At 31.4% G+C, this 14083-nt stretch overlaps 1 protein-coding gene across 1 annotated transcript; it reads left to right on the forward strand.

The window, feature by feature from the left end:
- The first annotated feature begins 1014 nt into the window (after positions 1-1014).
- LOC140854115 (flavonol 3-sulfotransferase-like) lies at positions 1015-2653 on the forward strand. The gene has a single exon (XM_073249548.1). It carries the CDS (start codon positions 1201-1203, stop codon positions 2281-2283), a length of 1083 nt encoding a protein of 360 aa, XP_073105649.1. The 5' UTR covers positions 1015-1200; the 3' UTR covers positions 2284-2653.
- Positions 2654-14083: the final 11430 nt, after the last annotated feature.

A 14083-nucleotide genomic window follows, 5' to 3' on the forward strand; every position in this document is an offset into this window, starting at 1 on the left:
CTCTCTCTCTCTATATATATATATAATTATATATATGTATGTATGTATATGTATGCATGCATATATGTATGTATGTATGTGTGTGTTAGAAGTGTGTATGTGCGTATGTATGTATGTATATATATATATAATTGGTAATTCTATTTTTGATTGATAATATGCATAAAATTATTTTACTTTTTTTTTTGGTATAGAATGGATGGGTATGGGGCGGGTATGGATTGGATATGGGGAAATGGGTTACCTACGGATATTCTCGAACCCGTTGGGTATGGGAATGGGTATCTCTTTTCTTACCCGATTGGGTATCGGATAGGATGGATATAAGGTATTAAATTTGGATTTGGGGATAGATAATATACTATCCGATCCAAATTCTATCCATTGCCATCCCTACCGCTCTTTAATGACTTTACGGTATCAATAGAGTATATCCACGTATTAGGTATCAGGTTTGAGATGGAGTTTTCTTGCGCCGGAACTCGCGTCTATCGTTCGGGTGAAGGCAGAATATGTCAATTTATTTATGTTCAGCGTGGTAGCATCGCACTCGAAGAAATAAACAAGCTACAGCCAGGACAGGATTGGACTCATTGGAGAAAGCTGTATGAAATAAACAATGGGTCCGAAGGCACTGCGGACGATGCATTATGAAACTGTGGGCCCCGTCGTGGTAGGTTTGTACATCGTGTCAAGAAAATTATATCATTGCTGGTCGCATTCAATCCTCGGGGGTCTTCTACCAAAAAAAAAAAAAAAAACCTTGGGATCCTCAAGATTAGATCGCACATCGCATTAGATGTCAAAGTACTTCGAATTTCTTCCTTCATCATCTGTACAGATCATTCTGAGGATATTACTTCATCCAACGGTGGATTCGCACGAAGGAATGTATATCCTTGTTTGGAGTGAAATATACAACCCTGTCCCTAATCATGTTAGAGAAGAAATATCAAACCATTGTAATATCCCTTTCGCGGGGATTTTTATTTTTTTATTTTTGCCCTTTTGTGGGGTACGATTCACGGGAGAGGTTGAAAGGTTTGGTTTTGCCGGTTGTCAACCAAATCATATTGTACAAATAAAAAAAGAAAAATGAAATTATTATTTAGTACAGCTGTTCGCCAGTCCGCGTCGATGGACTCGCTGGTCCTTGTATAAGAAAACGAGGTACAGACGCTCGGAAGGAAGCTTGCTCCCATGGCCACCCTCCCATCTGTTAACTCGATCCAACCAGACTCGAAACGAAAGCAAGAGGGAGAAGAACAAACTCCGAAACAGTCGGGAGAATTCGACGATCTCATCTCCACCCTCCCACTAGATGAAGGATTGGTTCCCATCCGCCTCCGCCAATACCAAGGCGTCTGGATCCCTGAATACTTCTTCGGGGGCATCATCGCCGTCCGGCAACGCTTCACGGCCCGTCCTGATGACCTCCTCCTCGTGAGCTACCCCAAGTCCGGAACCACCTGGCTAAAGGCCCTGGCCTTCGCCATCATGACTCGAACCCAACACCCTTTGGTTCACCACCCGCTCCTTAGCCTCAACCCCCATCAGTGCGTGGAGTACCTGGACAGACTCTTCTTTGACGGCAAACAGTCCAAGGTTCAAGCCCTGCCCTCTCCTCGGATTTTCAGCTTCCACACGACTTACTCTCTGCTATCGGACTCGATCAAGGGTTCCGGCTGCCGCATCATATACATCTGCCGAGACCCTAAGGATGTGATAGTTTCCCGGTGGCATTTCAACGCGAAGATTAGCTCAAAGACGTCCAAGGAGCCGACTCCCTTGATGAAGGCCTTCGAGATGTTCTGCGAGGGCGTTTGCCCGTTTGGGCTGATATGGGACCACGCTCTCGGGTACTGGAAGGAGAGCTTGAGAAGGCCCGACAAGGTGCTGTTCTTGAAGTACGAGGAGCTGATGGAAGAGCCGGTGGCAAAGGTGAAAAGAATGGCGGAGTTCATGGGATGTCCATTCTCGCCGGACGAAGAGAAGGAAGGGATGGTGGAGGAGGTCATAAGGTTGTGTAGCTTTGAGAAGCTCAGCAACCTAGAGATAAATACTACTGGTGTAATTAACTCCAAAGACCCGGCAGCTCCTCCAACATTTGCGTCTTTCTTTAGGAAAGGGAAGATGGGGGATTGGAAGAACCATCTGAGTCCGAAAATGGCGCAGAGGCTGGACGAAATCACCCAAGAGAAGCTAGAAGGATCCGGTCTAACCCTTGGAAGAACATGCTTGGAAGCTGCTGCGAAGGAGGAGAATCCAGTTCACCAAGTGTAGTAGCATGCTTTAATTTTCTGAGAAAGATCATGAATTAAATGTACCGTTCAGAGTGTGATTTACCTTATTCTATCCTTTTCTGAAGACCATGAAAAGATCCGCTCTGACCTCTGGGAGAACCTGCTTGGAAGATGCTGCAAAGGAAGAGAATCAGGTTCATCAAGTTTTACATGCTTTTGTGAGAAATATCATGAATTAAATGTGCCTCAAAGTGTGATTCACCTTCTTTTATCCTTTTATAAACAAACTGGGCGGAGGTATTCTTTCCTCCGCTTGCATCACAAAGAAAAAGAGTGTGATTTAACTCTCTTTATAAACTTTGTTGTCCCATCATGAGTTGCTTTTAAGTAATAAAAGTTTGTTCCAATGAGATATGTCCATCACATGGATAAGTCATCACAACTATAAACAACTCTGTAGCTTGAATCATTTCGAGGAGCAACTCTTTCAGACATCCATGTACACAAAGATAACCCTATATTAGGTAGTGAGAAAAAGTTATGGGGTTGATATATTATTTGGGTCCAAAATTTAATGATTTAAGCGTGCGGCTCAGCTTGAATTCCAACATGTGTGTGTATAGGTCTGCGCAAAAAAAAAAAAAAAAAATGTCACGCAGCTGATGGATCCTCGTTGTGCTGTATTGTCTATTCGATATATTTATCAAAAAATAGATAATACAGTAGATTGGATTGTGATTTTTATAATAATATATTTAGAGTATTGAATTTAAAGATCAGGAGTTATTTGTCCGTCAATTTTATATGATATTTTATATCTTGATTATTTGAGTTATTGCCGGTCTGTTTGTATTAAAAAAAATTAGAGAGGTTACATAGTCAAATTAATTTGGATGGGTTTAGCTGCAATCTGGGAGTGAAGGTTTAGTTTAATTTGCCAGCTTTTTATTGTATTTTTGGATTTCTGCTTGCACTCGCTTGCTATTGTAATGGAGGCCAGCGCATGCCGCCGTGCAGGGTTCTGCCCAAAGTGTTTCAATTTTTTTTTTGGTGAGAGGAAAGTCACCCAATTTATTGTCCTTGTGTATGAATGATTGCAGAGAATATGTCTTATCTTGACGCCAGCTGTCTTCACTATCGATCCAAGTGGTGTGGGTGCGGAGGTTGTTCGTGCGTTCCTTTTTCTTCTGATTTTCCTTTCTCGTTTTGACATTTGAAGGGGGCTTTTGTAACTCATCATCCTCTGCTTTTCTGAGAGACTCATTTATTGGAGGGAAGTGGGGGGCGACCACCGCTTTGGTATCTGGCTTTGGAATTATCCAAGGCCTGTTTGGTTGGGATACGTTAGGCAATGGGTAATCTGGTAATGTCTAAAAATTATTTATTTAAAAAAATAATTATAGAAAAAATTAATTTTTATTTATTGAGTTGGTGAGAATTTTTTTAAATAATAATATTAAAAAAATTATTATATTTGATTAGAGATAAATCTATATAAAAATTAATTAAATTTATAAATATATTTTTAAAAATAAAATAATTTTTTAATATTAGAATAGTATTGTCATCTTCAATTAATTTTTATGTAATGACTATAATCACATAGCCATTTACATAATACTATCTTTATCTTAATTTTTTTATAAAAATTTTTTATTGAACGAATTTGAAAGATATCAACATAAATTTAACAATTAAATATACAATTTTATTGAAGATATTTTTGTCAAATATAGATTACTGTAACTTTATCAAATATCAATCCCCATGATATTTATTTTACCTTTTTTCTCCAAAAAATAAGTATGGGATCCATCAATTTTTTTACTATTTCTTTCTTTTCTTTTTCATACCAAACATAGTAATCTGACATGAGAATTATTTTTTCATGCCAGATTATCTCCAATCAAACGATCTTTAAGAGAAATTCTTTGTATACCGGAAGTGGTGGAGAAAATTTGAGATGGAGCATATCTCCAGCTCCTCCTAGTCGCCAACTCGAAACAAAAATCACATGAGACGGACACTATAGGCTATTATATGGAGTGGGCCTTATTTTATAACATATTTTTTTATATATTTTAAAGAGAATATCTAGAAGTTAAATATAAATTGAATTTCTCTTATTAATAGAGTCCGTTAGTTCCATAACTGAAATAATAAAATAAAATAAAATACACACTTAAGAAAGACCCTTCATAACTGTCTATATCATCCTTCCTTATTAAGTCTCTCTATTATTGTCTTCCTCATCAAACCACTTATACTATTCATAAAGTTTTTCTCCTGAGTCTCTCACTACAATAAAACAGGATATTAGCGATAAAAAAAATTCATTGCTAATAATCGATTTTCGTTGCTAATAGTTATGAGCAATAAAATTTTTATCGCTAATATTTAGTCAAAAATAATACCATCATTGATAATTTTTTATGATGAAATTTTTTTTTCGTAAATAATCAATATTATCAATGAAAAATTTTCATCATTAAAAAATTATTTTTTCTAAAAATTATTTAAGATGAAAAATTTTAGTCGTAAAAAAAGATAATTTACAATGAAATTAATTATTTACGATGAATTTTATTCAGTGTTATTAATTTAATTAAAAATTTTTATAAAAATTAAATTTAAAAAAATATTAGCAATGCAAATTTTTTGTCATAAATATCATAATTTCTGACATAAATTTTTAATACAAATAAATATTAAATTAATAATGATGAAAATATTTTTATTGTTATTAATTTAAATAATTTTTTTTTATAAAATTAAATTTAAAAAAAATAGTGATATAAATTTTTCATCGTAAATATCATTATTTACAATGAAAATATTTTCATCGCTATTGATTTAATTAAAAATTTATATAAAAATTAAATTAAAAAATATTAGCAGTGTGAATTTTATGTCACAAATATTTCAATTTTCGACGTAAATTTTTATCTATAATAAATTTTTAATTATTTATGATGAAAATATTTTCATCATTATTAATTTAATATAAAATTTTAATATTTTTAAATTTATTAAAAAAATTTATTTATGATCAATTTTTTATTGCTAATATTTTTTTTGGTGACTAATATTTCATCAAAAATAATTCCATTGCTAATAATTTATAGATATTTTTTAAAAAATAATTTATGAATATATATATATTTAATTTATATTTATAATATTTTTTATAAATTAAAAATAAAAAATTAAAATAAAAAATTTATATAATAAACTCATAAATAAATTTTATCATTTTATTATATTAAATTAAAATTACAAGAGGTCTAAAATAAAAATAAAAAACTACATAAATAGGCCGTCAAGTGTCGGCATCTCTAGAAATAGAATGGACTAGAAAAGGAGAGCGCTCGGATGAGCTTGGACCGGCCTACTATTGCCTCATCAGCTGCATCATCTGCTCAATCTGTTCTATCCGCTCCATCATCTGGATCTGGAGCCGCTGGTACTCATCGACGCATGCAGTCAACTCATCTGCTTGCTGCTCAGTCTGTTTCTGCACCTCCGTCAATCGAGCATCGCAGACAGTATAGATGTTAGCCCTGAATGAACGTAAGGATGAGGGAACAGTGATCCCATGCCCTAGACTCCTAACATAATAGGGTCTCGTACCAAGCACTTCATCACAGATCTCATCATCTGTGGGTGCGGTCGAGCTCTCAGAGATAGACTGGAATCTGATGTCTATCATATGGTTCTGAAAATTAATATTATAGCTATTTTAATTTTATACTGAAAATCAAACTGTAAATGAAAAAAATAATTGAAAAAACTTATAAAGAGCTCCTTGGCTTCCCATCGTCCACTCTCTTGACTATTGCTGGTGGGTCTGCTGGTAGATATTAATCCTACCAAGAAGCTTGTTACTCTTAGCATCTCTTTGTAATTTGAGAATAATTAATTAAAATTTTTTTAAATAGCTAGAGAATTATATACTAATTAGAAATTACTTACCATCTGCTTCATATGACGAGCGAACGATCTTGAACCCCCATAATGCTGTATAGTCTGTCTAACCCAATTTGCAACATTCTGGGCACATCTTCTCTGTACAGTTAGCGATCAAATTAGTGGGTAACAAACTGAATTTAAGAATAAATGTTTCAATCATTAAACTCTAAAAAAAAAAGAAGTTTGGATGTGTAATCTGATATGTCGGATCCTCGTGATATCGGCATATAACAATCCAATCATCCATAGTGATGCTGTCATAGGGCCGCTGCCATGCTGCCTCCACCCCATGATCCTGCGTCACATGGTATCAATGCTGATGGATGTAATGACGATACTCCTTAAAACATAAAGATAAATGAGCATCCCTAGCTCGTCGCACGCAATTCTCCTCAAAATCAATAATATCAAATACACCCTACCAATAACAAATATTAGAAGAATATCATGCTAATTAAATATTCATAATATAATTTATTTTACTAGTAACTGGATGTAGGAAACCTCTCTCTGAGCAGGTACAACATGACGTCAATTGAAAAGCATCATGGGGGCATAGTTGCAGTATATGATGCTCAGCTCGGTCTGTCACGGCTCGCACCATCCCCTAATGGGTCTGGTGTAACCGGATGGTATTCCGATACGGAGATGCTGTCCCGGATGCTCGCGTCTCCAACGTTCTAAAGCGAGGTTCTTCAATGGATCTCACTCTCATCTCACTACTGGTGGAGACTAGCCTGAAACAATAATAAATAAATCATTAGTATGATAGCTATCCAAATAAAAAAAATTAAATTTTATTATATAAAAAATATAAAATATCACTCGGACCCATCTCACTCGGATCCACCTCACTGGGACTTGCTAGTGCAGGATCCTTTGGCGACGAAGCTGGTGTGGTAGTGAAAATTGATGAAGGTGCCTCAGCCTCCGGGGTAGACTGTGAATGCGAACGTCATCGTCTGTCTTTTGGTACCATATCTGTAATTCTTGACATATAAATAAATATAATATTGAACAATAATAATAAAAAATAAATTATATTCTAATGAATAGAATTATATCATATATCATTATTACAAGAGAAGATTGAACAAAAAATATAGATCTACCCATCAATATCCGTATCTTCCTCGATGTGTAGATCCTCCTTCGAATCACAATAATCGACATATGTGTAAACCTAATCCTGAGGATCTGATGATTTTTTATTTTTTATAAAATATTTTTTATTTAAAAATAATAAATATTTTTTTAAAAAAATATTTTTTATCTAAAAATATTTTTTTAAAATATTTTTTCTCTTAAACGAGCTTCGGACTCGGCCTCCCATAGCCCCTGCTCCCACGACACCAGCACCGTCACACACCCCACGCCGCCCAGACTTGGCCCCCATGACCCCTGCTCCCGCGACGCCGCCATAATCACCCACCCCACACGAGCCACCCCCCGCGGTGCCGCCGCCCTCTCCAACCCCCCGCGATCCGGATTCCAACTTGGATCCTGATCATATCCTGATCTGGATCTCAATTCGAATCGGGATCTCGATCCGGATCCCGACCTCGATCCAATTCGGATCGTGATCTAGATTTAATTTTTATTAATCAAATAATAAAATATTTGATTAATATTTTATTTTTTTATTTTTTTATTTTTTTTTTCTTTTTTCCCCCTCCTTTCTTTATTCCCTTCCTCCCTCCCCACCGTCACCCACCCCTCCCCGACCGACCACCTCCCCGTCGTCACCCACCCCTCCCCGACTGACACCTTCCCCGACCGACCCACTCCACGGCATCATGGTGCCGCTGTGTCGCGGTCGAGCCCATTGCTGCCCCATTTCATCCCAGACCCCGTCTCTATCGGTCGACCCCATCCCCAGCCTCGGGGCACCGTCGGCTGCCCATGGCCACCTTTCCGCCTCTGTCTCGCCCTCCTGCCAGCCCCCGACCTCATCCTCGCCTCCGTTTCGCCCCCAGCCGCCCCCCGACCCCATCTTTGCCAGCCGACCCCCTTTCTGGCCCCGTGGCACCGTCGGCCGCCCATGGCCACCTCCCCACCCCCGTCTTGCCCTTGGCCGCCCTCCAAACCCATCCCTACCCCCATTTTGCCCCCGACTACCCCCCGACCCCGTCTCCACCGGCTGACCGCCTCCTCGGTCTTGTGGCGTCATCGGCTGCCCACGGTCCCCCCTCGCAACCCCCTCCGCCCTCGATGGCCCGATCAACACACAAAAAAAAAGGGTTGAAAGAACCTTACCTCCGACGGATGGCAACGGCGACGGTGGTGCGGCAACGGCATGGACGGCGACAGCGACGGTGGTGACAGGCTCGCCGACGGGAAGAGAGGAGAGAGAGCATGGAGAGGGAGAGGGGAGGGGGAGAGAGGAGAGGGGAGAGGGGAGAGCTCGGGGAGAGCAAGGAGAGGGAGAGGGAGAGGGAGAGGGAGAGAGGGGAGAGGGGAGAGGGGAGGGGGGAAGAGGATTTCGTGCGAAAGAATGTCAAGTTGACGTACATTGAATGCAGAATTATTAGTGATAAAATTTTTTATTGCTAATAATATTATTAACAATAAAAAATTATTCTCGTCACTACTAATTTTCATCAAAAAAAAATTCACTAAAAATATTTTTCATCAAAAAAAATATTTACGATGAAAAAAAAATTCATCGTAAATGACATTATTAGCAATGAAAATTTAATTTTCATCGTCAATAAATCCCATCAAAAAAAAAATTTTTTCACTAAAAAATTTTTTCACCCAAAAAAATTTATGGACGACGGAACAAAAAATTTCACCGTTAATAAATTTATTAGCAACAAAAATTCAAAATTCATTGCCAATAATTTTTGCCAAAAAAAATTTCCACTAAAAAATTTTTCATCTAAAAATTATTTATGATGAAAAAAAAATTTAGTCATTAATACGATTATTAGTAATGAAAATTTAGTTTTCATCGTCAATAATTTTCGTCAAAAAAAAAATTTCTCATTAAAAAAAATTTTTCTCTAAAAAAATTTCAAAAAAAAAATTATTGATGACAAAAACATAGAATTTTTTTGTTAATAAGCTTATTAGCAAAGTAAATTCAATATTCATCACCAATAATTAATTTCTCAACTAAAAAAAATTTTCAAAATTTAAAGACTATTTACGATAAAAATTTATTTTACATTGCTAATAATTAAATATCTTTCTAATAATAATTTCATAAAAAAATAATTTTAGATTTTTTTCATTAAGAAAATTTTCCATCTAAAAAATTTAACAACAAAAAATAACATTAAAAAAATATTTATGATGAAAAATAAAATTAATTTTCTTTAATATAAAAAATTTTTGGTCGAAAATATTTTTTAAAATAATTTCATCAAAAAAATTATTTTTTTATTAATCAAAAAAATTTATATAAATAGTTAATTTATGATTTTTTTTCAAAAAATTACGTACATAAAAAATATAATATATAAAAAGTTTAATTTACATCGCTAATAATTATTATAAGAATAGCTCTTCGATTTTCACAATAAAATGAAAACTATAGGAGATCGATAGCTTTGAGGTCTTCGATCTCCAAGGAGCTCATCTTATTTTTGGAGTCTTTGTTTCGGAAGTCAGAGTACGAAAATATCATAGAGTTGTGTGAGCATCAAAGATCTAGCAATTAATCAGAATCAAATAGACTTGCGGGTAGTGCAAGGTGTGTTATAAAGCACAAGTTCATATTTATGCTTTGCATTGCTAGGAAGATGAGTGCTTGTATTATTTATCTTTTTATGATTGAAACTTCTACAGAGATACATTTGAGCATCGATCGATGCGGGAAGCGATCGTGGAGGCTTTTTTCATGTAGCTTAAGATAATCACTCCATCAGAAAGATTTATTGATATCACTAGTAATAGTGACAGCGATGAATAGATAAATTTTACGTCATAAATAAATATATAGCTCATTTCATTCAAAAAGATCTATTCATTCTAATTTGCGAATATCACCAACTTTCATATGATTTTTTCATACAAAAAATTTGGTCTGAATCATAACTCACATTTGCTTCTTTACTATGTAAAAGGACAAAAGATATATGAAGCTACTACAAGAAATAAATGTACTTGCCTTACACAAAATCAAGAATTTAAATTTTATCATTTTTTTTAAAATTTTGATATTTTTACATATTGACTATGAAAATATTTTCATTGTAAATAAAGGTATTTACAATGAAAATAAAATTTTCAAAGTAAATAATGCTATTTACAATGAAAAATTTCATCACAAATAATAAATTTTGATTTTTTTTAAATTTTTAATTTTTTTAAATATTTATGATGAAAATATTTTTATTATGAATAATCAAGTATTTATGATAAAAATAAAAGTTTTATCATAAATAATTATTATTTATGATGGAATATTTTTATCATAAATAATCTATAATTTTTAAAAATTTTATTTTTTTTTCAAATATTGATGATGAAAATATCTTTATCGTAAACAATTAAGTATTTATAATAAAAATTATTTTTAGTTGTAAATACTCAATTATTTATGATGAAATATTTTTATCATAAATAACCTATAATTTTTAATTTTTTTTTAATTTTTATTTTTTTTAATATTGATGATGAAAATATTTTCATCATACATAATTGAGTATTTATGATGAAAATTATTTTTGATCAAAAATACTCAATTATTTATGATGAAATATTTTGATCATAAATAATTTATAATTTTTAAATTTTTTAAATTTTTTATTTTTTCAAAATATTGGTGATGAAAATATTTTCATCGTAAATAATTAAATATTTATGATAAAAATTATTTTTGATCATAAATATTTAATTAGTTATGACAAAATATTTTCATCATAAATAATCTATAATTTTTAAATTTTTTAAATTTCTTATTTTTTTCAAAATATTGACAATGAAAATATTTTCATCATAAATAATCGAGTATTTATGATAAAAATTATTTTTGATCATAAATATTTAATTATTTATGATGAAATATTTTCATCATAAATAACCTATAATTTTTAAATTTTTTAAATTTTTTATTTTTTTAAAATATTGATGATGAAAATATTTTCATTGTAAATAATTAAATATTTATGATAAAAATTATTTTTGGTCACAAATACTTAATTATTTATAATGAAATATTTTTATTATAAATAATTAATAATTATTAAATTTTTTAAATTTTTTATTTTTTTAAAATATTGATGATGAAAATATTTTTATAGTAAATAATCAAGTATTTACAATAAAAATTATTTTTAATCACAAATACTCAATTATTTATGATAGAATATTTTTGTTACAAATAATCTATAATTTTAAATTTTTTTATTTTCTTTAAAATATTGATGATAAAAATAATTTTATTATAAATAATCAAGTGTTTATGATAAAAAATATTTTTGATTGTAAATACTCTATTATTTATAATAAAATATTTTTATCATAAATAATCTATATTTTTTTGAATTTTTTATTTTTTTAAAATATTAATGATGGAAATATTTTTATCATAAATAATCGAGTATTTATGATGAAAATTATTTTTGATCATAAATACTTAATTATTTATAATAGAATATTTTTATCATAAATAAGCTATAATTTTTAAATTTTTTAAATTTCTTATTTTTTTTAAAATATTGATGATAAAAATAATTTTATCATAAAAAATTGTGTATTTATGATAAAAATTATTTTTGGTCATAAATACCTAATTATTTAAGATAAAATATTTTCATCATAAATAATATATAATTTTAAATTTTTTAAAATTTTTTTATTTTTTTGAAATATTGATGATGATAATATTTTCATCATAAATAATTGAGTATTTGTGATGAAAATTATTTTTGATCATAAATACTCAATTATTTATAATAAAATATTTTTATCATAAATAATCTATAATTTTTAAATTTTTTATTTTTTTTAAAATATTGATGATGAAAATATTTTCATCATAAATGATCGAGTATTTAGGATGAAAGGTATTTTTGATCATAAATATTTAATTATTTATGATGAAATATTTTTGTCATAAATAATTTATAATTTTTAAATTTTTTAAATTTTTTATTTTTTAAAGATATTGATGATGAAAATATTTTGATCATAAATAATCTGGTATTGATCATGAAAATTATGTTTGATCATAAGTACTCAATTATTTATAATAAAATATTTTCATCATAAATAATATATAATTTTTAAATTTTTTATTTTTTCAAATATTAACGATGAAATATTTTTATTGGAAATAAATTTATTATCGATGAAAAAATATTTTTTATAATAAATACTGAAATTATTTTTTATGAATATATTTTCATCATGAATATTTAAAAATTTAAAATTAAAATAAATAATATATTATTTATGATGAAAATATTTATCATAAGTAATTCATATTTATGATAAAAAAATTTTCATCACTGATAAAAAATTATTTGCAATGAAAAAATATCTTTATCATAAATATTTTATTATTTATGATGAATATAAATTTTTATCGTAAATACTGTTATTGGCAATAAAAATTATTTGTATCGCAAATAATTTTATCCTTAAAATATTCTTTTTTTGTAGTGTCTTTCTTCTCTTCCAAACCCTATGCACCATCTTTGCTATCTATAAGGTCTTCCTCGTGTCCCAATCTTCTTTTTCAAATTTTTCTTCTTTTCTAAGATTTTTATTTCTAAAAGTTTATAAAGTGTATCATTTTACCTAAAGATGTATATTGGAGTATTGGATGAATATTTTATTAGATGTACTATAAAAAAAAAATACTATTAGCGATGGCCAATTACCATCGCTAATAGTTAGTTCACCATCGCTAATGCTATTAGCAATGGACTCCATCGCTAAAATTCGATGAAAATAACCTCGTTGCTAATTATCATTATTAGCAACAGCAAATTTGTTAGATGTATGTCCTAGAAGCCAATATGACTGACACATTGTAATAAATCTAGGACATAATTTTATACTTAATATATTGATTTGATCAATAACAAGATAAGTTTATTTTTTATTCAAATATGATGTGTCTTTGAATCGTTCATGAAATTAACTTTCGATACATATTCTCAAAGAGTTGAGAATTAGAGACATGTATGGAATTTCTAAATACGCTCGATCATAGTACCATCTTGAGGACGATAATTGATCCGGATAGACTGACGCACAGATAGCTTTCTTCGAGATAGATGAGTCTTTGATCTATAATTTAGAGACATTGGATGACGAGTACGGATAGTTGTTAGAGAACTAGTACGGAGCGTGACCATACGAGAGATCACTTAGATTTTTATTCAATCGTCAGTAATTGTGTCGATGCTGTAGTTGTATAAATGATCCTTTGATCTGAGATAGTACGACTGCTCATAATGAGGCTGCTAAAATTTGACTGACACATAAATATGGGTCTCAATGATCCCTTGTAGTGGATGTTGACGATAGTTGATCCACTGTAGGAGTAAAGTGTGCATCAAGATGGGATCTATCGACCTTAATGGAGAGAAGTAGTCCTATGAAATTTGAGAAGTTAAATTTGAGAGTCTGTAGCCACAGCAGTGTGATTGATGGAAAAAATTTTTTATAGGAATCATAATTGAACTTGAGCTGATCGAATTTATCATATGACTGATGTTGAGGTTTGACGATTTATTCATAACCTGCCATATAGTCGGGAGTCAAGATAGAAGGACTAAATCACACGTTAACTACACCTTGATGTTCATTTTTGATTCTATTGGGTTGCTACTACATACTACTAGGTATCACTGGTAGATTGTGAGAGCTCACTAGGATTGTTCAGAATCGACAATCCTTAATGAGTTAGAGTG

Source organism: Elaeis guineensis, chromosome 15 (assembly GCF_000442705.2).
Source record: "Elaeis guineensis isolate ETL-2024a chromosome 15, EG11, whole genome shotgun sequence".
In the NCBI taxonomy this organism is placed as follows: Eukaryota; Viridiplantae; Streptophyta; class Magnoliopsida; order Arecales; family Arecaceae; genus Elaeis; species Elaeis guineensis.